General features: G+C 55.1%; 1 protein-coding gene across 10 annotated transcripts in view; it reads right to left on the bottom strand.

Moving 5' to 3' along the window:
• Nucleotides 1–926: 926 nt before the first annotated feature.
• The window catches only part of LOC113996478, a 31028-nt gene continuing 7413 nt past the window's right edge, over nt 927–24541 (bottom strand). For 2 of the 10 annotated variants that reach the window (XM_039378839.1, XM_039378843.1), the window contains 15 exons: nt 19948–20012; nt 19582–19833; nt 19157–19304; nt 18852–18916; nt 18486–18737; nt 18060–18207; nt 17755–17819; nt 17389–17640; nt 16963–17110; nt 7764–7828; nt 7398–7649; nt 6973–7120; nt 6668–6732; nt 6302–6553; nt 5779–6025 (listed from right to left, as the gene is read on the bottom strand). In XM_039378839.1, coding sequence (XP_039234773.1) covers nt 5831–6025; nt 6302–6553; nt 6668–6732; nt 6973–7120; nt 7398–7649; nt 7764–7828; nt 16963–17110; nt 17389–17640; nt 17755–17819; nt 18060–18207; nt 18486–18737; nt 18852–18916; nt 19157–19304; nt 19582–19833; nt 19948–20012 — 2372 coding nt within the window. In that variant the 3' untranslated portion in view covers nt 5779–5830. Of the gene's footprint in view, nt 1880–1989; nt 2157–2409; nt 2548–2959; nt 3075–3347; nt 3486–3572; nt 4032–4206; nt 4357–4474; nt 4540–5777; nt 6026–6301; nt 6554–6667; nt 6733–6972; nt 7121–7397; nt 7650–7763; nt 7829–16962; nt 17111–17388; nt 17641–17754; nt 17820–18059; nt 18208–18485; nt 18738–18851; nt 18917–19156; nt 19305–19581; nt 19834–19947; nt 20013–24541 lie in introns of those variants that run through there. The other 8 variants (XR_005562620.1, XR_005562621.1, XR_005562618.1 and 5 more) reach the window with 8 other exon arrangements.

The following is a 24541-nucleotide window of genomic DNA, read 5'->3' as shown; positions in this document are numbered from 1 at the left end:
CTCTCACAGTCCTTATCTCAACTCATGAACTCTTCATTATGTTTTCTCTCCTCTGTCCAGTTGTAGAGGGGAGTGAGAGAGTGGCTTTGGTGGGTACCTGGCATCCAGCCAGGGTCAACCCACTACAGACCCCAACAACCTCACTTACAGCAAATGGCCACTCAGCTTTAATTATCATGGAAACAATGCTCTGACATCTGTTGCAATTAGAAAACTACTATCAAGGAAGTCTTGAAAAGAAAGTTTGTGGAGTATCAGTTATAGGGTAGAAGCTGTAAGAACATATTCCCTAACCATGTGGAAATTATGGAGTCCTCACAGCCCCCATAGCCCTCAGAGCCTCCACAGCCCTCACAGGCCCCCTCAGACTCCAAAGCCCTTTCAGACCCCATTGCCCTCACTGTTCTCATAGACCCTTTAACCCTCACTGACCTCGCTGACCCCATACCCCTCACAGACCCCATACCCCTCAGAGCCTCCATAACCCTCACAGACCTCAGATCCCATAGCCCTTACTGCCCTCATAGCACCCATAGACCTCACAGATCCCACAGACCTCACAGCCCCCACAGGTCTCTCAGCCCCTCACAGTCCCCAGAACCAGGGGGTGTCTGGGCACAGCCAGAGCCTGAGCAGACACCTCACTCATCCCCAGGTGACAGCACCGTGGTGTGCCCATGCCAGATGTGCCCTTCCTGCCCTTCTGCACCCTCCTGGGAATCCTGGGCTTGCTCTGCCTGGCCCTGGTGGGCATCTGGTGCCACCACTAGTGGGGGTGCTTTTCCCTGGATGGTGGTACCCAGACATTCAACTGGCACTTGATGCTGATGTTTTCTATTTCGGAGGTGGGGATCACATTTCTTTTGAGGCGTGGGGTCATAATTCCTCTCTTGGTTAGGGAAATTAATTTTGAATCCACACGTTGGTTGGTCTTGGTGAATTTATTTGCTTTTCCTAGTATACAGTGCTATCGTGTGAACTGCTGTTGCTCCAGTGGGAATGGAAAAGCCAAGCTCCAGAGCTTTTTGTCCTGGCACCTTTTCTGTCCTGCCACGTTTCGTTTGAGAATTGTGACAGGACGTTTTCACCTTCGGAGCTGCATTTTGGGTTGTTTGTTATGTACACACCGCCACCTCGTGGAGCTGTTGAACAGCGACAGTGGGAACGTCGGCGTGTCCTTGAAAAAGACGTAAACGTACCGGGCTTATCCAAACGGGAAGATCCAAAGTTGAAAACGTCCTCCCCTGCTGCCAAAGAAAATGTGCCAGAACAGAAGAATTTCACCGACCTTCCCTTCCATTTGCAAACTTGTATTTGCACCACAATCAAGTGGGACTTACTTTTCCTTGCAGCCTGAGAACTGCACACACCACCATGGTACACGGCACTTTCAACCTCTGCTGTAGGTAGCGTGATGCACTTTCAGTCTTGCAGAGTCCAAAAGGTCCATCTACTTCTCACATAGGAAAACACGTTCAGCAAACTGCTCCGTGGAAACTTTGAGGCTTCAGCAGAACCACCAAAGGCCAAGGGGACTTAGGGCACCTTCTCTTCTCGCTGCACACCTGGGCAAGTGTTGCTGAGCACAGGGACCCTTTTTCCCCTCTTTCCCAGTGCCCTGTGGAAACTGGGCACCAAAAAACACTCCTGAGGCTCTGTATGTGACAAAAGGAATTTTATATTCCCATGCTGGGATAAAGGAAAGTGCTTGCAGAGAAGGGGTCTTCCTCGCAGGTTCACGTGGCCCCAGCACACACAGCTTCCCACATCAACTCTCCACAGAGCTCTGGCAGCACAGCCAGAAACTGCTCCGCAGAGCAGGTTTGAAACGCCAGGCTTGAGATAGCGGGGCTGCTGTCATTCTTCATACCTCGGAGGGCTGGAACAGGGAGGAACAGAGCCAAGGTCAGAGCCTAGATCTGTGGTGACCTGAGAAACCCCTCCAGCCAGGGCCATCCCACCCGTGGCTGCGGGGGCACAGAGCCTTACGTTGTCAAAGAGTGGCTGGAGCGCCTCAGCCAGCTGCAGGGCTGGTGTCAGATGTCTTTCTCCGAGGACAGAAATTCGAGGACAGTGGCAGTCATCCTGACCAGCTCTCTGTCTGAATCCCACAGGAGCTCCTCAAGGCTTTCAGTCAGGCTGCCCATTCTTTTGGCCTGTGAGGAACACAGTGCTGTGCTGTGAAGCCATGAACGGCTGCACCACCAATCCCGCTCCGGCGGGGCAGCCCCACGTGCTGCCGTGGGGCCCGGAGGCCAAAGGCCTGTCCCAAAGGGCTTGGGCAGCTGAACGGGGAGGCAGCAGAGCTGGGAGCAGCTGCCACAGCTCCCTAAGCCCAGCCAAGCCCAAGCGACCACATTCCCCAGCCCCAGGATTCCAGCAGGACTTCAGCCCCTGCCCCCTTCTCACCATCACGGGATCCTGGCTGAGCACCACGAGGCCTCTGAGCACTTGGCAACGCATCTCTGGGCACTCACTCCACAGGTGCCTCAAAAGGATCTGCAGGATGCTTTCACCACATTCTGTCACATCCAGGTACACCAGGACCTGGAAGGCACAGAGCAGTGACGGGCTGCCCGGCCGGCAGGAGCCTGGACCCGCACAGGGCTGGGCCCAGGCAGCAGCACAGGGCGCGGAGCCATCCCGGGCAGCCCTGCCCAAAAGCAGCAGTAGCTCTGCAGAGCCCCTGGGCTCCCTGCCCTGCGCAGGCCACGTGCCCACTCCTCTGTGCCAACCAGCCCTCGGCAGCCTTGGATTCCTTGGCCTTGAGGAGCCATGAGGGAAGCGCGAGTGCTGGCAGCAGAGGGACCCAAAATACAGCTGGGGACAAGTGTCACCCCAGCAGCAATGGGCCAAGGGCACACAGTGGAGAACCCCTCTGCCCCAGCTCCGTTCACTGGGCTTTCCCTGCAGAGACGTGGAGACAGCTCAGGGAGGCAGCGCTTGCCATCAGACTCACCTCCACAAGGAACGCCATGGCAGGGAGCTCCCAGGGACACATCTCTTCACTGAGCAGCTCCAGGAGGCAGCATACAATCCTGCAACACCAGGGTGTGCAGATACAGACTATCTCCCTGGCAGGGGGAAAAAGGCACTGTAATCCCTGAGCTGGGTGACCAAACATCTTCTGGGACTGTCTCACAGAGGCGTGGTCTTTTCCAGCACCGTGGGAGGGGACAAGGGCACTTTGGGAGGTGGCTCCTCCTGTGCACCCGCCTCTCCCAGCCTTTTCCACTCTCAGCCATCCCTCAGTGACAAGGCCCTCTCGCCCGCGAGCACGGGCACTGTGTGTGGTGCCCCATGCACAGGCAGAAATGACAGGGGCAGTGGGAACAAGGGGGTCTCACCTGGCCAGCAGACCCATTGCGTAGTGGTGGGTGTCAGCGCTGAGCAGCGTGTCCCAGCCACACTTGCGTTCCAGTGCCATCACCACACCCTCACACCGCAGATGGCGCAGCAGGGCTTTGATGGTCAGCACTGCAAACCTGTGTGCAGAGCAAAGCCCAGGTCATGCTGAGCCCTGGTCCCAGCCCCGAGGGCCTAGGAGGGACAGGAGGACTGGGGTGGAGCACCTGTTGGGGTTGGTGGGAAGGCTGTGTTGGTCCTGGCATTCCCTCCAGAAGGCGTCGTCCTCCTCCAGCCTATGCGCTGCGTTGAAGAACACCTGGAAGAGCAGATGCACAAAGAGGCTGGGGAAACACTCCCTCACTGTACGTGGGCACGAGGGCAGCTGGAGGATCGTCCACAGCGCCACGTTTGCCTGCAAAAAAGTAAAACAGCTGGAGGCAGCGCTCAGTGCTGAGACATCCACGTGGCAAGGCCCGAGCGCGGGAGGGAGAGGCCAGGGGAGACACAGGAGGAGCACCTGGCCTGGTGCCCCTGAATCTGCCCCTAACCCAGGTTTTCAGCCCAGTCACCACCACATCCACGGGGTGTGCCTCGGCCAGATCCAGAAGAGTCTTGTCTAGTCTGTGCTCAGGAGACACACTGGACGTGAGCCACGGGTGGATGTACCTCACGAAGGCTGGCACCTGCAGGGGGCACGGGGGACATTTGGAGAGCTGCCAACTTGCCCAGCTTCTCCCAAAAAGTGCTTCCCTTCCCGCCACACTGTGCTGGCCTCAAAGGCTGAGGGGGCCCAGCGGATCCTGCGTGAGGGGCTGTACAACCCCTGGGGGGCTTGAGCCCTGGCCACAGGCTGCTTACATTCTTGGGATTGGAGACACCATTTTCCATGAGCAAATCCAACAGGGCAGCACTGGTTTCAGCATTGTGGAAGTCAGAGTTTGCCATGCCCCCAGCGCCCATGGCAATGGTCTCTTCCCTCCAAATGCACCGGGTGAATTCACAAACCATCTGCAGGAGAAAGGCAGGAGGAGCAGTGCCATGAGAATGTGCCATGGAGAGCTCTGACAGCAGTGCTCGGCTGAGCAGTGACAGCAGGCCCAGCCCAGGGGGGAATGGCCTCAGGTACCTGTGCTGCCCTGCGGAAGCGGCCCCGGGCACGGTCCTGCTTCTCTGTTCAGTCTTGGCTTGGATCTGGCAAAGAGAGAGCGTGGTCAGAGCTGAGGGGCTGCAACAGGGGCCAGAGAACACAGCCCAGCCCTGCACTCCACAGGCAGGGCCAGACCCAGGATGCCCAGTGCGTGGAGCTGCCGGGGGATCAGCCCCGGCCCCTATTCCCTGCTCCCTTTCTCTGGGCATGTCCACAGAGGATGGGATGGGAAGAGACTCAGGTGGCTGCAGCCACCAGTCCTGTGGCCCAGCTCTGCCACTCACCCTCCTGCAGGGGCTGGAACTGCTCCACATCCTCAGGGTGCTGGGCTGGGGCAGGCCTAGAGCTTTCCTCCACCCCCTCCTTCAGCCAGGCCAGCTTGGGCACCCTGGGCGGTCTCTGCTCCATGCCTCTGCCTGGCTCCATGGCTACCTGCAGGAGACATGGCACAGAAAAGCTCTGGGTCACCAAGGCCTGCAGAAGTGCCTTGAAAGCTCCTGCAACAGAGGAGGTTCCGGAAGGCTCCAGGTCATCAAGTCCCAGAGTCTGGCCAGGAGGGGACATGAGGGAGTTGGAGAGCTGCCAGAGGGAGCAACTTGCCCAGTTTACCTCCCCGAGAAGTGCTTCCCTTCCCACCACACTGTGCTGGCCTCAAAGGCTTGAGGGGGCCCAGCAGACGGGCCACACAATCCCCGGCCACAGGCTGCTTACTTGAGCAGAGACAACGCTCTCCTCAACAAAGTCCAGACTTGGAGCATCGGCCAGGTGCTGAACAGGTGTGCTGTCGGTGTTCATCAGCTCATCGGTCACCGCGGTGTCACAGGTTGCTGTGCCATCAGTTGACACGGTGCCGACATCAGGCTTTGCCTTGAGCTCCTTCGGCGTGGGGTCAGGCTGTGCCATGACCTCGGTTGGTGTTCTCCTGGTCTTTCTACGCCGAATGCCCAATAATTTCAGAAAGGCCTGCAGGAAAACAAAGGGCAGGGAAGGGAGGAATGTGCCATGGAGAGCTCCAACAGCAGTGCTCGGCTGAGCAGTGACAGCAGGCCCAGCCAGGGGGGGAATGGCTGTAGGTACCTGTGCCGCCCTGTGGAACCGGCCATGGGCGCGGTCCTGCTCTTCTGTCTGGACTCGGCCTGGTTCTGGCAAAGAGAGAGCGCAGTCAGAGTTGAGGGGCTGCAGGAGGGGACAGAGAACACAGCCCAGCCCTGCACTCCACAGGCAGGGCCAGACCCAGGATGCCCAGAGCGTGGAGCTGCCAGGGGATCAGCCCCGGCCCCTATTCCCTGCTCCCTTTCTCTGGGCATGTCCACAGAGGATGGGATGGGAAGAGGCTCAGGTGGCTGCAGCCACCAGTCCTGTGGCCCAGCTCTGCCACTCACCCTCCTGCAGGGGCTGGAACTGCTCAACATCCTCAGGGTGCTGGGCTGGGGCAGGCCCAGGGCTTTCCTCCTCCCCCTCCTTCAGCCAGGCCAGCTTGGGCACCCTGGGCGGTCTCTGCTCCATGCCTCTGTCTGGCTCCACGGCTACCTGCAGGAGACATGGCACAGAAAACCTCTGGGTCACCAAGGCCTGCAGAAGTGCCTTGAAAGCTCCTGCAACAGAGGAGGTTCCAGAAGGCTCCAGGTCATCAAGTCCCAGAGTCTGGCCAGGAGGGGACATGAGGGAGTTGGAGAGCTGCCAGAGGGAGCAACTTGCCCAGTTTAGCCCCGAGAAGTGCTTCCCTTCCCACCACACTGTGCTGGCCTCAAAGGCAGAGGAGGCCCAGCAGAAGAGCCACACAATCCCCGGCCACAGGCTGCTTACTTGAGCAGAGGCAACGCTCTCCTCAACAAAGTCCAGACTCGGAGCATCGGCCAGGTGCTGAACAGGTGTGCTGTCGGTGTTCATCAGCTCATCGGTCACCGCGGTGTCACAGGTTGCTGTGCCATCAGTTGACACGGTGCCGACATCAGGCTTTGCCTTGAGCTCCTTCGGCGTGGGGTCAGGCTGTGCCATGACCTCGGTTGGTGTTCTCCCGGTCTTTGTACGCCGAATGCCCAAGAATTTCAGAAAGGCCTGCAGGAAAACAAAGGGCAGGGAAGGGAGGAATGTGCCATGGAGAGCTCCAACAGCAGTGCGTGGCTGAGCAGTGACAGCAGGCCCAGTCCAGGGGGGAATGGCTGTAGCTACCTGTGCCGCCCTGTGGAATCGGCCACGGGCGCGGTCCTGCTCTTCTTTCCGGACCTGGCCTGGATCTGGCAAAGAGAGAGCGCAGTCAGAGCTGAGGGGCTGCAGGAGGGGCCAGAGAACACAGCCCAGCCCTGCACTCCACAGGCAGGGCCAGCTCCAGGATGCCCAGTACATGGAGCTGCCGGGGGATCAGACCCGGCCCCTATTCCCTGCTTCCTTTCCCTGGGCGTGTCCACAGAGGATGGGATGGGAAGAGGCTCAGCTGGCTGCAGCCACCAGTCCTGTGGCCCAGCTCTGCCACTCACCCTCCTGCAGGGGCTGGAACTGCTCCACATCCTCAGGGTGCTGTGCTGGGGCAGGCCCAGGGCTTTCCTCCTCCCCCTCCTTCAGCCAGGCCAGCTTGGGCACCCTGGGCGGTCTCTGCTCCATGCCTCTGTCTGGCTCCATGGCTACCTGCAGGAGACATGGCACAGAAAAGCTCTGGGTCACCAAGGCCTGCAGAAGTGCCTTGAAAGCTCCTGCAACAGAGGAGGTTCCGGAAGGCTCCAGGTCATCAAGTCCCAGAGTCTGGCCAGGAGGGGACATGAGGGAGTTGGAGAGCTGCCAGAGGGAGCAACTTGCCCAGTTTAGCCCCCGAGAAGTGCTTCCCTTCCCACCACACTGTGCTGGCCTCAAAGGCTGAGGGGGCCCAGCAGAAGGGCCACACAATCCCCGGCCACAGGCTGCTTACTTGAGCAGAGACAATGCTCTCCTCAACAAAGTCCAGACTTGGAGCATCGGCCAGGAGCTGAACAGGTTCGCTGTCGGTGTTCATCAGCTCATCGGTCACCGTGGTGTCACAGGTTGCTGTGCCATCAGTTGACATGGTGCCGACATCAGGCTTTGCCTTGAGCTCCTTCGGCGTGGGGTCAGGCTGTGCCATGACCTCGGTTGGTGTTCTCCCGGTCTTTCTACGCCGAATGCCCAAGAATTTCAGAAAGGCCTGCAGGAAAACAAAGGGCAGGGAAGGAAGGAATGTGCCATGTAGGGCTTCAACAGCAGTGCTCAGCTGAGCAGTGACAGCAGGCCCAGCCCAGGGGGGAATGGCTGTAGGTACCTGTGCTGTCCTGTGGAATCGGCCATGGGCGCGGTCCTGCTCTTCTGTCTGGACCTGTCCTGGATCTGGCAAAGAGAGAGCGCGGTCAGAGCTGAGGGGCTGCAGGAGGGGCCAGGGAACACAGCCCAGCCCTGCACTCCACAGGCAGGGCCAGCCCCAGGATGCCCAGTGCGTGGAGCTGCCGGGGGATCAGCCCCGGCCCCTATTCCCTGCTCCCTTTCCCTGGGCATGTCCACAGAGGATGGGATGGGAAGAGGCTCAGCCAGCTGCAGCCACCAGTCCTGTGGCCCAGCTCTGCCACTCACCGTCCTGCAGGGGTTGGACCTGCTGCATCTCTTCAGGCTGCTGTGCAGGGGCAGTCCCAGGGTCTCCGGTCTTCTTCTTCCTCCTGAGAACCCTGCACAGGCTGAAGCGTCTCCCTGCCATCCTACAGTTGGGCCTCAAGGGCACCTGCTGCAGGGATTGGAGACGCCAGGGAAAAGCTCTGGGGCACGAAGCCCCAGAGAATGGCCTCGATGGCACCTGCCGCAGGGATTGGAGACACCGCAGAAAAGCTCCGGGTCACCAAGTCCCGCGGTCTGGCCTCGAGGGCGCTTGAACCACAGAGAAGACTCCAAAAAGCTCCGGATCAGTAAGGAACGAGTTGGCTGCACGGGGGCTCCGCACAGCACCGCTCTGTCCTGTCTGTCCCGTCGCACGCTCCGAGGAGCACTGAGGCGTGGCCACCTCACCACCGGTATTAAGTCATCACGTGTCACAAAGGGCCCTGTGACACCCTGCCCCGTGCCATCCATTGGCAATGCCCACCGTGTCACAAAGGGCCCTGTGACACACTGCCACGTGCCCTGGGGGCTCCCCCAGCCTGGCCAACCTGCCCCCAGATTCGGAAGGAATCTGTTTTCCAAAGTATCTAAGACAGCTGGACATGAACTTTAGGCACAGACGAAAAACTAAGCAAACCCTCCCCTGCTGTGCCTGCCCACAGCAGCACAAGGAGCCCCCTCAGCTGCCGACGCAGCCACAGTGGGAAGGCCACGGGGCCTCCACAGAAGCTGGCACGGGCTCCTTGGGAGAAGTCCTGGCTGGTGACCCTCTTGAACACGGGGCTGTGACACACAGAAGGAACCTGTGGGCAAGGACACCAATGCTGCTCTGACCCCATTGGCCGGGGCTGCACCAAAATCAGCAGCTCCGGCAAGTCCCCGCCCAAGGAGACCTGCCACCGCCCCGAGTCCTGGCAGGACAAAGCTACACCCTTATGGTCCCATCAGCCAAAGGCACAAGCAGACATGAGCCAAGATGGTACAGTTTTTTTAGATATTAAGATCAAATAACTGGTTTTCAGTATTCTTTTTTTAGAGCACTGCTAATTAAGTTTGCATGAAATGATGACCAAATAAAAGAGAAAACTTAAACTGCTGTGGAGTCAGAGAGATATGTTCCATCAGCACATTCAGCATCTCTCAACTACCTCATGGCAGCTTCAAAGGATAGAAAACCAGCTTCTAGTTAGAAGGAAAAATTTCAGTTTAAAAATATTATTTCCCTTATGAACACTGGGAATGTTGTTCAAAAAGAATAAGAGTATATGTGTTTAGTTCATTAAAAACAAACAAACAAACAAACAAAAACAAGAATGAAGAAACAAAACTTATTTTTAATCTTACTTCAAAAACACAATGATGGACCAGTTATCCTGTCACCAACCATGGCCAACAGCAGGTGTCAGGTATAGTTCAAACCTATACTGGTATTTTCCCACTGTCCAGATAGACAGAACTGGTCTCTGTAGGTGACTTAGAATCACTCAGCCTATGTATAGTGTGACTGAAAATAGTGACATGCACATGTTTTGTACCAAGAATAATTTAAATATTAGCTAAACAGATAATTCCTGAATGCCAGATTAGACACATTTTCATTTATTCATCTATATTCATTTATTTTGAATAAGTATTTCAGGAATGCAAAACAAAGGTGTTCTTTTAGGTATCTAATACTTACTCGTTCTTTTGAAAATGCTATATTTTTAAAAAGCAGCAGAGTGGATTAAGAGAAAATAATCCCACCACTGATAAAAGCCAGATGGAAGCAAGAATGCAAAATATTTGTGTTAATAGCATTTTGCTGGAAAATCACCAACCTCTCTACAAAAAGTAAGATATTTGGTGCTCATACATGGAGTCTGTGAGCTGCAAAGGTTAGTGAAGAGAGCAATGCAACATCACAAAAAGCCACAATGAGGATGGCTGGGCAGGATACTGTGCTGCTCCTCCTGAAGGTTCTGTACTTTCTCTTCTCTGTGTTTGCTTACAAGCACATCCCATAAAACTGCCTTTACACCTGAACTAGTCTGAAGTTTCCAACATACAAATTACTTTTGTTTTCAATTTGTCTCCTGAACCCATTATTCTACCATTACTGCTGTTATCCTGCAGGTGTAAATCCGGTTTAGAGTATTCCAGTTACTCCCATCCCCACCTTTGATGGCGTCATCTCTGGTATCAGCCCCAGCCGTGCATCACAATTCACACTGCTGACTGCTGAACAGTGAAGTCGAAAGAGCTACATGGGGGAATCAACAATATTTATGAGTACCAAACCCCTACATCGAAGCTGACCACAAAAAAGCCAAAAATAAACATTTATATCTCTATTTTTAAGCTTAACCTTTAAAGCCTGGTTCTCAGAATGATGGATCCTGTGTATTTCCCAGGAATTCTAGCGATTCTCTGCATTGGGAAGGACAATTAAACCTGCCTGCCCACAGTTCCCTCCCCCATCATACAGCCATGAATAAAGGCTCCCAAATCTTACAAACTCATGAAAAAGAGAAAACCCACACCCAGAACCACTCAGGCAGACACTATCACATGGAAGTGTTCAAAAAAGGTGTAGATGTGGCACCTGGGGGCACAGTTTAGTGGTGGAGCTGGCAGTGTTAGCTTAATGCTTGGACTTGATCTTTATGATTCTATCTTGTAGAGCCAGACGATGTTATATGTGTGCCTAAGTCTGCCAGCACCTGCAGTGACCACATGTGCATGGGGTGGAAGTCAGGAACAGGGATGTAGAGGCAAAGTTACGTGTTTCCTAATAGCTGGGGGCTCAGATGGGTGTTGAGTCCAGTTGAGTTGGGGATCTGGGCACCCTCGTGGCAAAACAGGAGAGGCAAATGCCATAAGCTAAGCCTCTCCTGGGAAACCAGGTATAGATGGATTTCAGGCTCCATTTCTGATTTTCAGTATTGCCAGACGATAAAATAATGGATTTCTGGGATATCTTCTTTAAGAGAAACTTGCCTTCTAGCTGCAGGGCTACTCTCTTAAAAATAATAGTCACATGAGTTGCTATCTTTGCAGTTCTTGGTAATTGTTTGTGAGACAACTGTGAACTGATGTATAGGACATGTGGCCTGGACTTTCTCCAGCCATTCGTTTTACAATGTTTTAGCTGATAACTGGAAGGAAATCCATAATCGGAGTTCAACAAAACCGACGCATGAAGATAGTATACAGTTGCTTCTGAAGACAGCAAATGCCACTCCAGCAAAACCAGCCAACACTCTCACTTTCCCGTCCTCATTTTCTTCCTGAGAAAGAAGTCCCTCCTCCTCCAAACCAAGGGGCAAAACCCCAACAATTTCTCCATGTATAACAATACCCAGCTTTCCAAACAGCTGCCCTAAGTGCTGCAGAGAGAAGATGTGCCCAGACAAGGTGCTGCAATGATGCTTGGGGTGGTGGGTTGATTTACAATGGCAACAGCTCCAGCTTTGCTCCTCACTTCATGAACACTGATGGGTGTTTTGGCTCCCATCAACACAGGGTCATCCCAAGCACCTGGCCAAGCTAGGGGAGTTTCCAAAAGCCAGGTGGAGTCAGACCAGGAGCATCCACCAGCAGCCCATCCTCCAGCCCATTTCCAAGCCACAGGCCAGGAGGTCACAGGACCCTTATTCACAGGATCATAACAAAAACAGGAGCTCCAACAAACATGTTGCTGCTGACCTTAGGAATTTCACGGCGGCCTCTGCTCTCCCCCCATCCTCCTGCAATCATCTCCCACTCATGAGATCTCTCACAGCTGGGATGGCATTCCTTTTCCCTTTAGTTTCTTGGCAGTTTTACAATGACATCATCCCCATCACGGTGAAGAAGAACAAGCAGGGCAGGGAAGGGGTGTACAATGGCACTGCTATTTCTGTATGTGACTCATGAGGGATTGCTGTGGGTTTCATCTATTAATAGGACAGTTAAATTATGTTATGGCATGGCCAAAGCTCATTTTGAATGACCCTGTATTGGGTTTCTGTGGCCAGTGACTCTGTGAGGGAAGACCCACGAGGGAGCAGACTGTGCCTAAAGGACTGAACTCCATGGAATAAGTGACCCAGATTCCAGCAGCTCATGAAGAATTGTTGCCCAGGGGAGGGACTCCACGGAGAGCAGGGGAAGGACTCCTCTCTCTGGGTGGCAGAAACAACTTGTGATGAACTGATCGTAACCCCCATTCCCCATCTCCCTGCACTGCTGGGGGGGCAGGTGTTTTCAGGATATATCTTACTTCTCATTATCCTGCTCTGATTTTGTTAGTCATAGATTTAATGAATATCCTCACTTCAAGTCTGTTTTGCTTGTGATGGTAATCAGTGAGTGATCTCTCACAGTCCTTACCTCAACTCATGAACTCTTCATTATGTTTTCTCTCCTCTGTCCAGTTGCAGAGGGGAGTGAGAGAGTGGCTTTGGTGGGTACCTGGCATCCAGCCAGGGTCAACCCACTACAGACCCCAACAACCTCACTTACAGCAAATGGCCACTCAGCTTTAATTATCATGGAAACAATGCTCTGACATCTGTTGCAATTAGAAAACTACTATCAAGGAAGTCTTGAAAAGAAAGTTTGTGGAGTATCAGTTATAGGGTAGAAGCTGTAAGAACATATTCCCTAACCATGTGAAAATTATGGAGTCCTCACAGCCCCCATAGCCCTCAGAGCCTCCACAGCCCTCACAGGCCCCCTCAGACTCCAAAGCCCTTTCAGACCCCATTGCCCTCACTGTTCTCATAGACCCTTTAACCCTCACTGACCTCGCTGACCCCATACCCCTCACAGAGCCCATACCCCTCAGAGCCTCCATAACCCTCACAGACCTCAGATCCCATAGCCCTTACTGCCCTCATAGCACCCATAGACCTCACAGACCCCACAGGTCTCTCAGCCCCTCACAGTCCCCAGAACCAGGGGGTGTCTGGGCACAGCCAGAGCCTGAGCAGACACCTCACTCATCCCCAGGTGACAGCACCGTGGTGTGCCCATGCCAGATGTGCCCTTCCTGCCCTTCTGCACCCTCCTGGGAATCCTGGGCTTGCTCTGCCTGGCCCTGGTGGGCATCTGGTGCCACCACTAGTGGGGGTGCTTTTCCCTGGATGGTGGTACCCAGACATTCAACTGGCACTTGATGCTGATGTTTTCTATTTCGGAGGTGGGGATCACATTTCTTTTGAGGCGTGGGGTCATAATTCCTCTCTTGGTTAGGGAAATTAATTTTGAATCCACACGTTGGTTGGTCTTGGTGAACTTATTTGCTTTTCCTAGTATACAGTGCTATCGTGTGAACTGCTGTTGCTCCAGTGGGAATGGAAAAGCCAAGCTCCAGAGCTTTTTGTCCTGGCACCTTTTCTGTCCTGACACGTTTCGTTTAAGAATTGTGACAGGACGTTTTCACCTTCGGAGCTGCATTTTGGGTTGTTTGTTATGTACACACCGCCACCTCGTGGAGCTGTTGAACAGCGACAGTGGGAACGTCGGCGTGTCCTTGAAAAAGACGTAAACGTACCGGGCTTATCCAAATGGGAAGATCCAAAGTTGAATACGTCCTCCCCTGCTGCCAAAGAAAATGTACCAGAACAGAAGAATTTCACCGACCTTCCCTTCCATTTGCAAACTTGTATTTGCACCACAATCAAGTGGGACTTACTTTTCCTTGCAGCCTGAGAACTGCACACACCACCATGGTACACGGCACTTTCAACCTCTGCTGTACGTAGTGTGATGCACTTTCAGTCTTGCAGAGTCCAAAAGGTCCATCTACTTCTCACATAGGAAAACACGTTCAGCAAACTGCTCCGTGGAAACTTTGAGGCTTCAGCAGAACCACCAAAGGCCAAGGGGACTTAGGGCACCTTCTCTTCTCGCTGCACACCTGGGCAAGTGTTGCTGAGCACAGGGACCCTTTTTCCCCTCTTTCCCCAATCCCCTGTGTGGGAACAACTGGTGACAGACAGCAAGCCAGAAACTGCTCCGCAGCTCACTGAGAGGCTCTGTACCTCGGAGGGCTGAACAGCCAAAGAGAGATCTGTTGATGACCTTCCCACCCGTGGCTGCGGGGGCACAGAGCCTTACGTTGTCAAAGAGTGGCTGGAGCGCCTCAGCCAGCTGCAGGGCTGGTGTCAGATGTCTTTCTCCGAGGACAGAAATTCGAGGACAGTGGCAGTCATCCTGACCAGCTCTCTGTCTGAATCCCACAGGAGCTCCTCAAGGCTTTCAGTCAGGCTGCCCATTCTTTTGGCCTGTGAGGAACACAGTGCTGTGCTGTGAAGCCATGAACGGCTGCACCACCAATCCCGCTCCGGCGGGGCAGCCCCATGTGCTGCCGTGGGGCCCGGAGGCCAAAGGCCTGTCCCAAAGGGCTTGGGCAGCTGAACAGGGAGGCAGCAGAGCTGGGAGCAGCTGCCACAGCTCCCTAAGCCCAGCCAAGCCCAAGTGACTGCGTTCCCCAGCCCCAGGATTCCAGCAGGCCTTCAGCCCCTGCCCCCTTCTCACCATCACGGGATCCTGGCTGAGCACCATGAGGCCTCTGAGCACTTGGCAACGCATCTCTGGGCACTCACTCCACAGGTGCCTCGAAAGGATCTGCAGGATGCTTTCACCACATTCTGTCACATCCAGGTACACCAGGACCTGGAAAGCACAGAGCAGTGACGGGCTGCCCGGCCGGCAGGAGCCTGGACCCGCACAGGGCTGGGCCCAGGCAGCAGCACAGGGCGCGGAGCCATCCCGGGCAGCCCTGCCCAAAAGCAGCAGTAGCTCTGCAGAGCCCCTGGGCTCCCTGCTGTGTGCAGGCCACGTGCCCACTCCTCTGTGTCAACCAGCCCTCGGCAGCCTCGGATTCCTTGGCCTTGAGGAGACATGAGGGAAGCGCAAGTGCTGGCAGCAGAGGGACCCAAAATACAGCTGGGGACAAGTGTCACCCCAGCAGCAACGGGCCAAGGGCACACAGTGGAGAACCCCTCTGCCCCAGCTCCATTCACTGGGCTTTCCCTGCAGAGAGGTGGAGACAGCTCAGGGAGGCAGCGCTTGCCATCAGACTCACCTCCACAAGGAACGCCATGGCAGGGAGCTCCCAGGGACACATCTCTTCACTGAGCAGCTCCAGGAGGCAGCATACAATCCTGCAACACCACGGTGTGCAGATACAGACCATCTCCCTGGCAGGGGGAAAAAGGCACTGTAATCCCTGAGCTGGGTGACCAAACATCTTCTGGGACTGTCTCACAGAGGCGTGGTCTTTTCCAGCACCGTGGGAGGGGACAAGGGCACTTTGGGAGGTGGCTCCTCCTGTGCACCCGCCTCTCCCAGCCTTTTCCACTCTCAGCCATCCCTCAGTGACAAGGCCCTCTCGCCCGTGACCACGGGCACTGTGTGTGGTGCCCCACGGACAGGCAGAAATGACAGGGGCAGTGGGAACAAGGGGGACTCACCTGGCCAGCAGACCCACAGCGTAGTGGTGGGTGTCAGCGCTGAGCAGCGTGTCCCAGCCACACTTGCGTTCCAGTGCCATGACCACACCCTCACACCGCAGATGGCACAGCAGGGCTTTGATGGTCAGCACTGCAAACCTGTGTGCAGAGCAAAGCCCAGGTTATGCTGAGAGCCCTGGTCCCAGCCCCGAGGGCCTAGGAGGGACAGGAGGACTGGGGTGGAGCACCTGTTGGGGTTGGTGGGAAGGCTGTGTTGGTCCTGGCATTCCCTCCAGAAGGCGTCGTCCTCCTCCAGCCTATGCGCTGCGTTGAAGAACACCTGGAAGAGCAGATGCACAAAGAGGCTGGGGAAACACTCCCTCACTGTACGTGGGCACCAGGGCAGCTGGAGGATCGTCCACAGCGCCACGTTTGCCTGCAAAAAAGTAAAACAGCTGGAGGCAGCGCTCAGTGCTGAGACATCCACGTGGCAAGGCCCGAGTGTGGGAGGGAGAGGCCAGGGGAGACACAGGAGGAGCACCTGGCCTGGTGCCCCTGAACCTGCCCCTAACCCAGGTTTTCAGCCCAGTCACCACCACATCCACGGGGTGTGCCTCGGCCAGATCCAGAAGAGTCTTGTCTAGTCTGTGCTCAGGAGACACACTGGACGTGAGCCACTGGTGGATGTACCTCACGAAGGCTGGCACCTGCAGGGGGCACGGGGGAGATTTGGAGAGCTGCCAACTTGCCCAGCTTCTCCCAAGAAGTGCTTCCCTTCCCGCCACACTGTGCTGGCCTCAAAGGCTGAGGGGGCCCAGCGGATCCTGCGTGAGGGGCTGTACAACCCCTGGGGGGCTTGAGCCCTGGCCACAAGCTGCTTACATTCTTGGGATTGGAGACACCATTTTCCATGAGCAAATCCAGCAGGGCAGCACTGGTTTCAGCATTGTGGAAGTCAGAGTTTGCCATGCCCCCAGCGCCCATGGCAATGGTCTCTTCCCTCCAAATGCACCGGGTGAATTCACAAACCATCTGCAGGAGAAAGGCAGGAGGAGCAGTGCCATGAGAATGTGCCATGGAGAGCTCTGACAGCAGCGCTCGGCTGAGCAGTGACAGCAGGCCCAGCCCAGGGGGGAATGGCCTCAGGTACCTGTGCTGCCCTGCGGAAGCGGCCCCGGGCACGGTCCTGCTCCTCTGTTCAGTCTTGGCTTGGATCTGGCAAAGAAAGAGCGTGGTCAGAGCTGAGGGGCTGCAACAGGGGCCAGAGAACACAGCCCAGCCCTGCACTCCACAGGCAGGGCCAGCCCCAGGATGCCCAGTGCATGGAGCTGCCGAGGGATCAGCCCTGGCCCCTATTCCCTGCTCCCTTTCTCTGGGCATGTCCACAGAGGATGGGATGGGAAGAGACTCAGGTGGCTGCAGCCACCAGTCCTGTGGCCCAGCTCTGCCACTCACCCTCCTGCAGGGGCTGGAACTGCTCCACATCCTCAGGGTGCTGGGCTGGGGCAGGCCCAGGGCTTTCCTCCTCCCCTTCCTTCAGCCAGGCCAGCTTGGGCACCCTGGGCGGTCTCTGCTCCATGCCTCTGTCTGGCTCCACGGCTACCTGCAGGAGACATGGCACAGAAAAGCTCTGGGTCACCAAGGCCTGCAGAAGTGCCTTGAAAGCTCCTGCAACAGAGGAGGTTCCGGAAGGCTCCAGGTCATCAAGTCCCAGAGTCTGGCCAGGAGGGGACATGAGGGAGTTGGAGAGCTGCCAGAGGGAGCAACTTGCCCAGTTTACCCCCCGAGAAGTGCTTCCCTTCCCACCACACTGTGCTGGCCTCAAAGGCTTGAGGGGGCCCAGCAGAAGGGCCACACAATCCCCGGCCACAGGCTGCTTACTTGAGCAGAGACAACGCTCTCCTCAACAAAGTCCAGACTCGGAGCATCGGCCAGGCGCTGAACAGGTGTGCTGTCGGTGTTCATCAGCTCATCGGTCACCGCGGTGTCACAGGTTGCTGTGCCATCAGTTGACACGGTGCCGACATCAGGCTTTGCCTTGAGCTCCTTCGGCGTGGGGTCAGGCTGTGCCATGACCTCGGTTGGTGTTCTCCCGGTCTTTGTACGCCGAATGCCCAAGAATTTCAGAAAGGCCTGCAGGAAAACAAAGGGCAGGGAAGGGAGGAATGTGCCATGGAGAGCTCTGACAGCAGTGCTCGGCTGAGCAGTGACAGCAGGCCCAGCCCAGGGGGGAATGGCTGTAGGTACCTGTGCTGTCCTGTGGAATCGGCCATGGGCGCGGTCCTGTTCTTCTGTCTGGACCCGGCCTGGTTCTGGCAAAGAGAGAGCGCAGTCAGAGCTGAGGGGCTGCAGGAGGGGCCAGAGAACACAGCCCAGCCCTGCACTCCACAGGCAGGGCCAGCCCCAGGATGCCCAGTGCGTGGAGCTGCCAGGGGATCAGCCCTGGCCCCTATTCCCTGCTCCATTTCTCTGGGCATGTCCACAGAGGATGGGATGGGAAGAGGCTCAGGTGGCTGCAGCCACCAGTCCTGTGGCCCAGCTCTGCCACTCACCCTCCTGCAGGGGCTGGAACTGCTCCACATCCTCAGGGTGCTGGGCTGGGGCAGGCCCAGGGCTTTCCTCCTCCCCCTCCTTCAGCCAGGCCAGCTTGGGCACCCTGGGCGGTCTCTGCTCCATGCCTCTGTCTGGCTCCACGGCTACCTGCAGGAGACATGGCACAGAAAACCTCTGGGTCACCAAGTCCTGCAGAAGTGCCTTGAAAGCTCCTGCAACAGAGGAGGTTCCGGAAGGCTCCAGGTCATCAAGTCCCAGAGTCTGGCCAGGAGGGGACATGAGGGAGTTGGAGAGCTGCCAGAGGGAGCAACTTGCCCAGTTTACCCCCCCGAGAAGTGCTTCCCTTCCCACCACACTGTGCTGGCCTCAAAGGCTGAGGGGGCCCAGCAGAAGGGCCACACAATCCCCGGCCACAGGCTGCTTACTTGAGCAGAGACAACGCTCTCCTCAACAAAGTCCAGACTCGGAGCATCGGCCAGGCGCTGAACAGGTGTGCTGTCGGTGTTCATCAGCTCATCGGTCACCGCGGTGTCACAGGTTGCTGTGCCATCAGTTGACACGGTGCCGACATCAGGCTTTGCCTTGAGCTCCTTCGGCGTGGGGTCAGGCTGTGCCATGACCTCGGTTGGTGTTCTCCCGGTCTTTGTACGCCGAATGCCCAAGAATTTCAGAAAGGCCTGCAGGAAAACAAAGGGCAGGGAAGGGAGGAATGTGCCATGGAGAGCTCTGACAGCAGTGCTCGGCTGAGCAGTGACAGCAGGCCCAGTCCAGGGGGGAATGGCTGTAGGTACCTGTGCCGCCCTGTGGAATCGGCCATGGGCGCGGTCCTGCTCTTCTGTCTGGACCCGGCCTGGTTCTGGCAAAGAGAGAGCGCAGTCAGAGCTGAGGGGCTGCAGGAGGGGCCAGAGAACACAGCCCAGCCCTGCACTCCACAGGCAGGGCCAGCCCCAGGATGCCCAGTGCGTGGAGCTGCCGGGGGATCAGCCCCGGCCCCTATTCCCTGCTCCCTTTCCCTGGGCATGTCCACAGAGGATGGGATGGGAAGAGGCTCAGGTGGCTGCAGCCACCAGTCCTGTGGCCCAGCTCTGCCACTCACCCTCCTGCAGGGGCTGGAACTGCTCAACATCCTCAGGGTGCTGGGCTGGGGCAGGCCCAGGGCTTTCCTCCTCCCCCTCCTTCAGCCAGGCCAGCTTGGGCACCCTGGGCGGTCTCTGCTCCATGCCTCTGTCTGGCTCCACGGCTACCTGCAGGAGACATGGCACAGAAAAGCTCTGGGTCACCAAGGCCTGCAGAAGTGCCTTGAAAGCTCCTGCAACAGAGGAGGTTCCGGAAGGCTCCAGGTCATCAAGTCCCAGAATCTGGCCAGGAGGGAACATGAGGGAGTTGGAGAGCTGCCAGAGGGAGCAACTTGCCCAGTTTACCCCCGAGAAGTGCTTCCCTTCCCACCACACTGTGCTGGCCTCAAAGGCTTGAGGGGGCCCAGCAGAAGGGCCACACAATCCCGGGCCTCAGGCTGCTTACTTGAGCAGAGACAACGCTCTCCTCAACAAAGTCCAGACTCGGAGCATCGGCCAGGCGCTGAACAGGTTTGCTGTCGGTGTTCATCAGCTCATCGGTCACCGCGGTGTCACAGGTTGCTGTGCCATCAGTTGACACGGTGCCGACATCAGGCTTTGCCTTGAGCTCCTTCGGCATGGGGTCAGGCTGTGCCATGACCTCGGTTGGTGTTCTCCCGGTCTTTGTACGCCGAATGCCCAAGAATTTCAGAAAGGCCTGCAGGAAAACAAAGGGCAGGGAAGGGAGGAATGTGCCATGGAGAGCTCCGACAGCATTGCGTGGCTGAGCAGTGACAGCAGGCCCAGCCCAGGGGGGAATGGCTGTAGGTACCTGTGCCGCCCTGTGGAATCGGCCATGGGCGTGGTCCTGCTCTTCTGTCTGGACCTGGCCTGGATCTGGCAAAGAGAGAGCGCAGTCAGAGCTGATGGGCTGCAGGAGGGGCCAGAGAACACAGCCCAGCCCTGCACTCCACAGGCAGGGCCAGCCCCAGGATGCCCAGTGCGTGGAGCTGCCGGGGGATCAGCCCCGGCCCCTATTCCCTGCTCCCTTTCCCTGGGCATGTCCACAGAGGATGGGATGGGAAGAGGCTCAGCCAGCTGCAGCCACCAGTCCTGTGGCCCAGCTCTGCCACTCACCGTCCTGCAGGGGTTGGACCTGCTGCATCTCTTCAGGCTGCTGTGCAGGGGCAGTCCCAGGGTCTCCGGTCTTCTTCTTCCTCCTGAGAACCCTGCACAGGCTGAAGCGTCTCCCTGCCATCCTACAGTTGGGCCTCAAGGGCACCTGCTGCAGGGATTGGAGACGCCAGGGAAAAGCTCTGGGGCACGAAGCCCCAGAGAATGGCCTCGATGGCACCTGCCGCAGGGATTGGAGACACCGCAGTAAAGCTCCGGGTCACCAAGTCCCGCGGTCTGGCCTCGAGGGCGCTTGAACCACAGAGAAGACTCCAAAAAGCTCCGGATCAGTAAGGAACGAGTTGGCTGCACGGGGGCTCCGCACAGCACCGCTCTGTCCCGTCTGTCCCGTCGCACGCTCCGAGGAGCACTGAGGCGTGGCCACCTCACCACCGGTATTAAGTCATCACGTGTCACAAAGGGCCCTGTGACACCCTGCCCCGTGCCATCCATTGGCAATGCCCACCGTGTCACAAAGGGCCCTGTGACACACTGCCACGTGCCCTGGGGGCTCCCCCAGCCTGGCCAACCTGCCCCCAGATTCGGAAGGAGTCTGTTTTCCAAAGTATCTAAGACAGCTGGACATGAACTTTAGGCACAGACGAAAAACTAAGCAAACCCTCCCCTGCTGTGCCTGCCCACAGCAGCACAAGGAGCCCCCTCAGCTGCCGACGCAGCCACAGTGGGAAGGCCACGGGGCCTCCACAGAAGCTGGCACGGGCTCCTTGGGAGAAGTCCTGGCTGGTGACCCTCTTGAACACGGGGCTGTGACACACAGAAGGAACCTGTGGGCAAGGACACCAATGCTGCTCTGACCCCATTGGCCGGGGCTGCACCAAAATCAGCAGCTCCGGCAAGTCCCCGCCCAAGGAGACCTGCCACCGCCCCGAGTCCTGGCAGGACAAAGCTACACCCTTATGGTCCCATTAGCCAAAGGCACAAGCAGACATGAGCCAAGATGGTACAGTTTTTTTAGATATTAAGATCAAATAACTGGTTTTCAGTATTCTTTTTTTAGAGCACTGCTAATTAAGTTTGCATGAAATGATGACCAAATAAAAGAGAAAACTTAAACTGCTGTGGAGTCAGAGAGATATGTTCCATCAGCACATTCAGCATCTCTCAACAACCTCATGGCAGCTTCAAAGGATAGAAAACCAGCTTCTAGTTAGAAGGAAAAATTTCAGTTTAAAAATATTATTTCCCTTATGAACACTGGGAATGTTGTTCAAAAAGAATAAGAGTATATGTGTTTAGTTCACAAAACAAACAAACAAACAAACAAAAACAAGAATGAAGAAACAAAACTTATTTTTAATCTTACTTCAAAAACACAATGATGGACCAGTTATCCTGTCACCAACCATGGCCAACAGCAGGTGTCAGGTATAGTTCAAACCTATACTGGTATTTTCCCACTGTCCAGATAGACAGAACTGGTCTCTGTAGGTGACTTAGAATCACTCAGCCTATGTATAGTGTGACTGAAAATAGTGACATGCACATGTTTTGTACCAAGAATAATTTAAATATTAGCTAAACAGATAATTCCTGAATGCCAGATTAGACACATTTTCATTTATTCATCTATATTCATTTATTTTGAATAAGTATTTCAGGAATGCAAAACAAAGGTGTTCTTTTAGGTATCTAATACTTACTCGTTCTTTTGAAAATGCTATATTTTTAAAAAGCAGCAGAGTGGATTAAGAGAAAATAATCCCACCACTGACAAAAGCCAGATGGAAGCAAGAATGCAAAATATTTGTGTTAATAGCATTTTGCTGGAAAATCACCAACCTCTCTACAAAAAGTAAGATATTTGGTGCTCATACATGGAGTCTGTGAGCAGCAAAGGTTAGTGAAGAGAGCAATGCAACATCACAAAAAGCAACAATGAGGATGGCTGGGCAGGATACTGTGCTGCTCCTCCTGAAGGTTCTGTACTTTCTCTTCTCTGTGTTTGCTTACAAGCACATCCCATAAAACTGCCTTTACACCTGAACTAGTCTGAAGTTTCCAACATACAAATTACTTTTGTTTTCAATTTGTCTCCTGAACCCATTATTCTACCATTACTGCTGTTATCCTGCAGGTGTAAACCCGGTTTAGAGTATTCCAGTTACTCCCATCCCCACCTTTGATGGCATCATCTCTGGTATCAGCCCCAGCCGTGCATCACAATTCACACTGCTGACTGCTGAACAGTGAAGTCGAAAGAGCTACATGGGGGAATCAACAATATTTATGAGTACCAAACCCCTACATCGAAGCTGACCACAAAAAAGCCAAAAATAAACATTTATATCTCTATTTTTAAGCTTAAGCTTTAAAGCCTGGTTCTCAGAATGATGGATCCTGTGTATTTCCCAGGAATTCTAGCGATTCTCTGCGTTGGGAAGGACAATTAAACCTGCCTGCCCACAGTTCCCTCCCCCATCATACAGCCATGAATAAAGGCTCCCAAATCTTACAAACTCATGAAAGAGAGAAAACCCACACCCAGAACCACTCAGGCAGACACTATCACATGGAAGTGTTCAAAAAAGGTGTAGATGTGGCACCTGGGGGCACAGTTTAGTGGTGGAGCTGGCAGTGTTAGCTTAATGCTTGGACTTGATCTTTATGATTCTATCTTGTAGAGCCAGACGATGTTATATGTGTGCCTAAGTCTGCCAGCACCTGCAGTGACCACATGTGCATGGGGTAGAAGTCAGGAACAGGGATGTAGAGGCAAAGTTACGTGTTTCCTAATAGCTGGGGGCTCAGATGGGTGTTGAGTCCAGTTGAGTTGGGGATCTGGGCACCCTCGTGGCAAAACAGGAGAGGCAAATGCCATAAGCTAAGCCTCTCCTGGGAAACCAGGTATAGATGGATTTCAGGCTCCATTTCTGATTTTCAGTATTGCCAGACGATAAAATAATGGATTTCTGGGATATCTTCTTTAAGAGAAACTTGCCTTCTAGCTGCAGGGCTACTCTCTTAAAAATAATAGTCACATGAGTTGCTATCTTTGCAGTTCTTGGTAATCGTTTGTGAGACAACTGTGAACTGATGTATAGGACATGTGGCCTGGACTTTCTCCAGCCATTCGTTTTACAATGTTTTAGCTGATAACTGGAAGGAAATCCATAATCAGAGTTCAACAAAACCGACGCATGAAGATAGTATACAGTTGCTTCTGAAGACAGCAAATGCCACTCCAGCAAAACCAGCCAACACTCTCACTTTCCCGTCCTCATTTTCTTCCTGAGAAACAAGTCCCTCCTCCTCCAAACCAAGGGGCAAAACCCCAACAATTTCGCCATGTATAACAATACCCAGCTTTCCAAACAGCTGCCCTAAGTGCTGCAGAGAGAAGATGTGCCCAGACAAGGTGCTGCAATGATGCTTGGGGTGGTGGGTTGATTTACAATGGCAACAGCTCCAGCTCTGCTCCTCACTTCATGAACACTGATGGGTGTTTTGGCTCCCATCAACACAGGGTCATCCCAAGCACCTGGCCAAGCTAGGGGAGTTTCCAAAAGCCAGGTGGAGTCAGACCAGGAGCATCCACCAGCAGCCCATCCTCCAGCCCATTTCCAAGCCACAGGCCAGGAGGTCACAGGACCCTTATTCACAGGATCATAACAAAAACAGGAGCTCCAACAAACATGTTGCTGCTGACCTTAGGAATTTCACGGCGGCCTCTGCTCTCCCCCCATCCTCCTGCAATCATCTCCCAGTCATGAGATCTCAACCCACTACAGACCCCAACAACCTCACTTACAGCAAATGGCCACTCAGCTTTAATTATCATGGAAACAATGCTCTGACATCTGTTGCAATTAGAAAACTACTATCAAGGAAGTCTTGAAAACAAAGTTTGTGGAGTATCAGTTATAGGGTAGAAGCTGTAAGAACATATTCCCTAACCATGTGGAAATTATGGAGTCCTCACAGCCCCCATAGCCCTCAGAGCCTCCACAGCCCTCACAGGCCACCTCAGACTCCAAAGCCCTTTCAGACCCCATTGCCCTCACTGTTCTCATAGACCCTTTAACCCTCACTGACCTCGCTGACCCCATACCCCTCACAGACCCCATACCCCTCAGAGCCTCCATAACCCTCACAGACCTCAGATCCCATAGCCCTTACTGCCCTCATAGCACCCATAGACCTCACAGCCCCCACAGGTCTCTCAGCCCCTCACAGTCCCCAGAACCAGGGGGTGTCTGGGCACAGCCAGAGCCTGAGCAGACACCTCACTCATC

This window comes from Pipra filicauda, unplaced genomic scaffold (genome assembly GCF_003945595.2).
Source record: "Pipra filicauda isolate LSUMZ 115617 unplaced genomic scaffold, ASM394559v2 scaffold149_size4050908_pilon, whole genome shotgun sequence".
Taxonomy (NCBI): Eukaryota; Metazoa; Chordata; class Aves; order Passeriformes; family Pipridae; genus Pipra; species Pipra filicauda.
The sequence above is the reverse complement of the archived record's forward strand: the minus strand, read 5'-3'. Positions and strand labels throughout refer to the sequence as shown.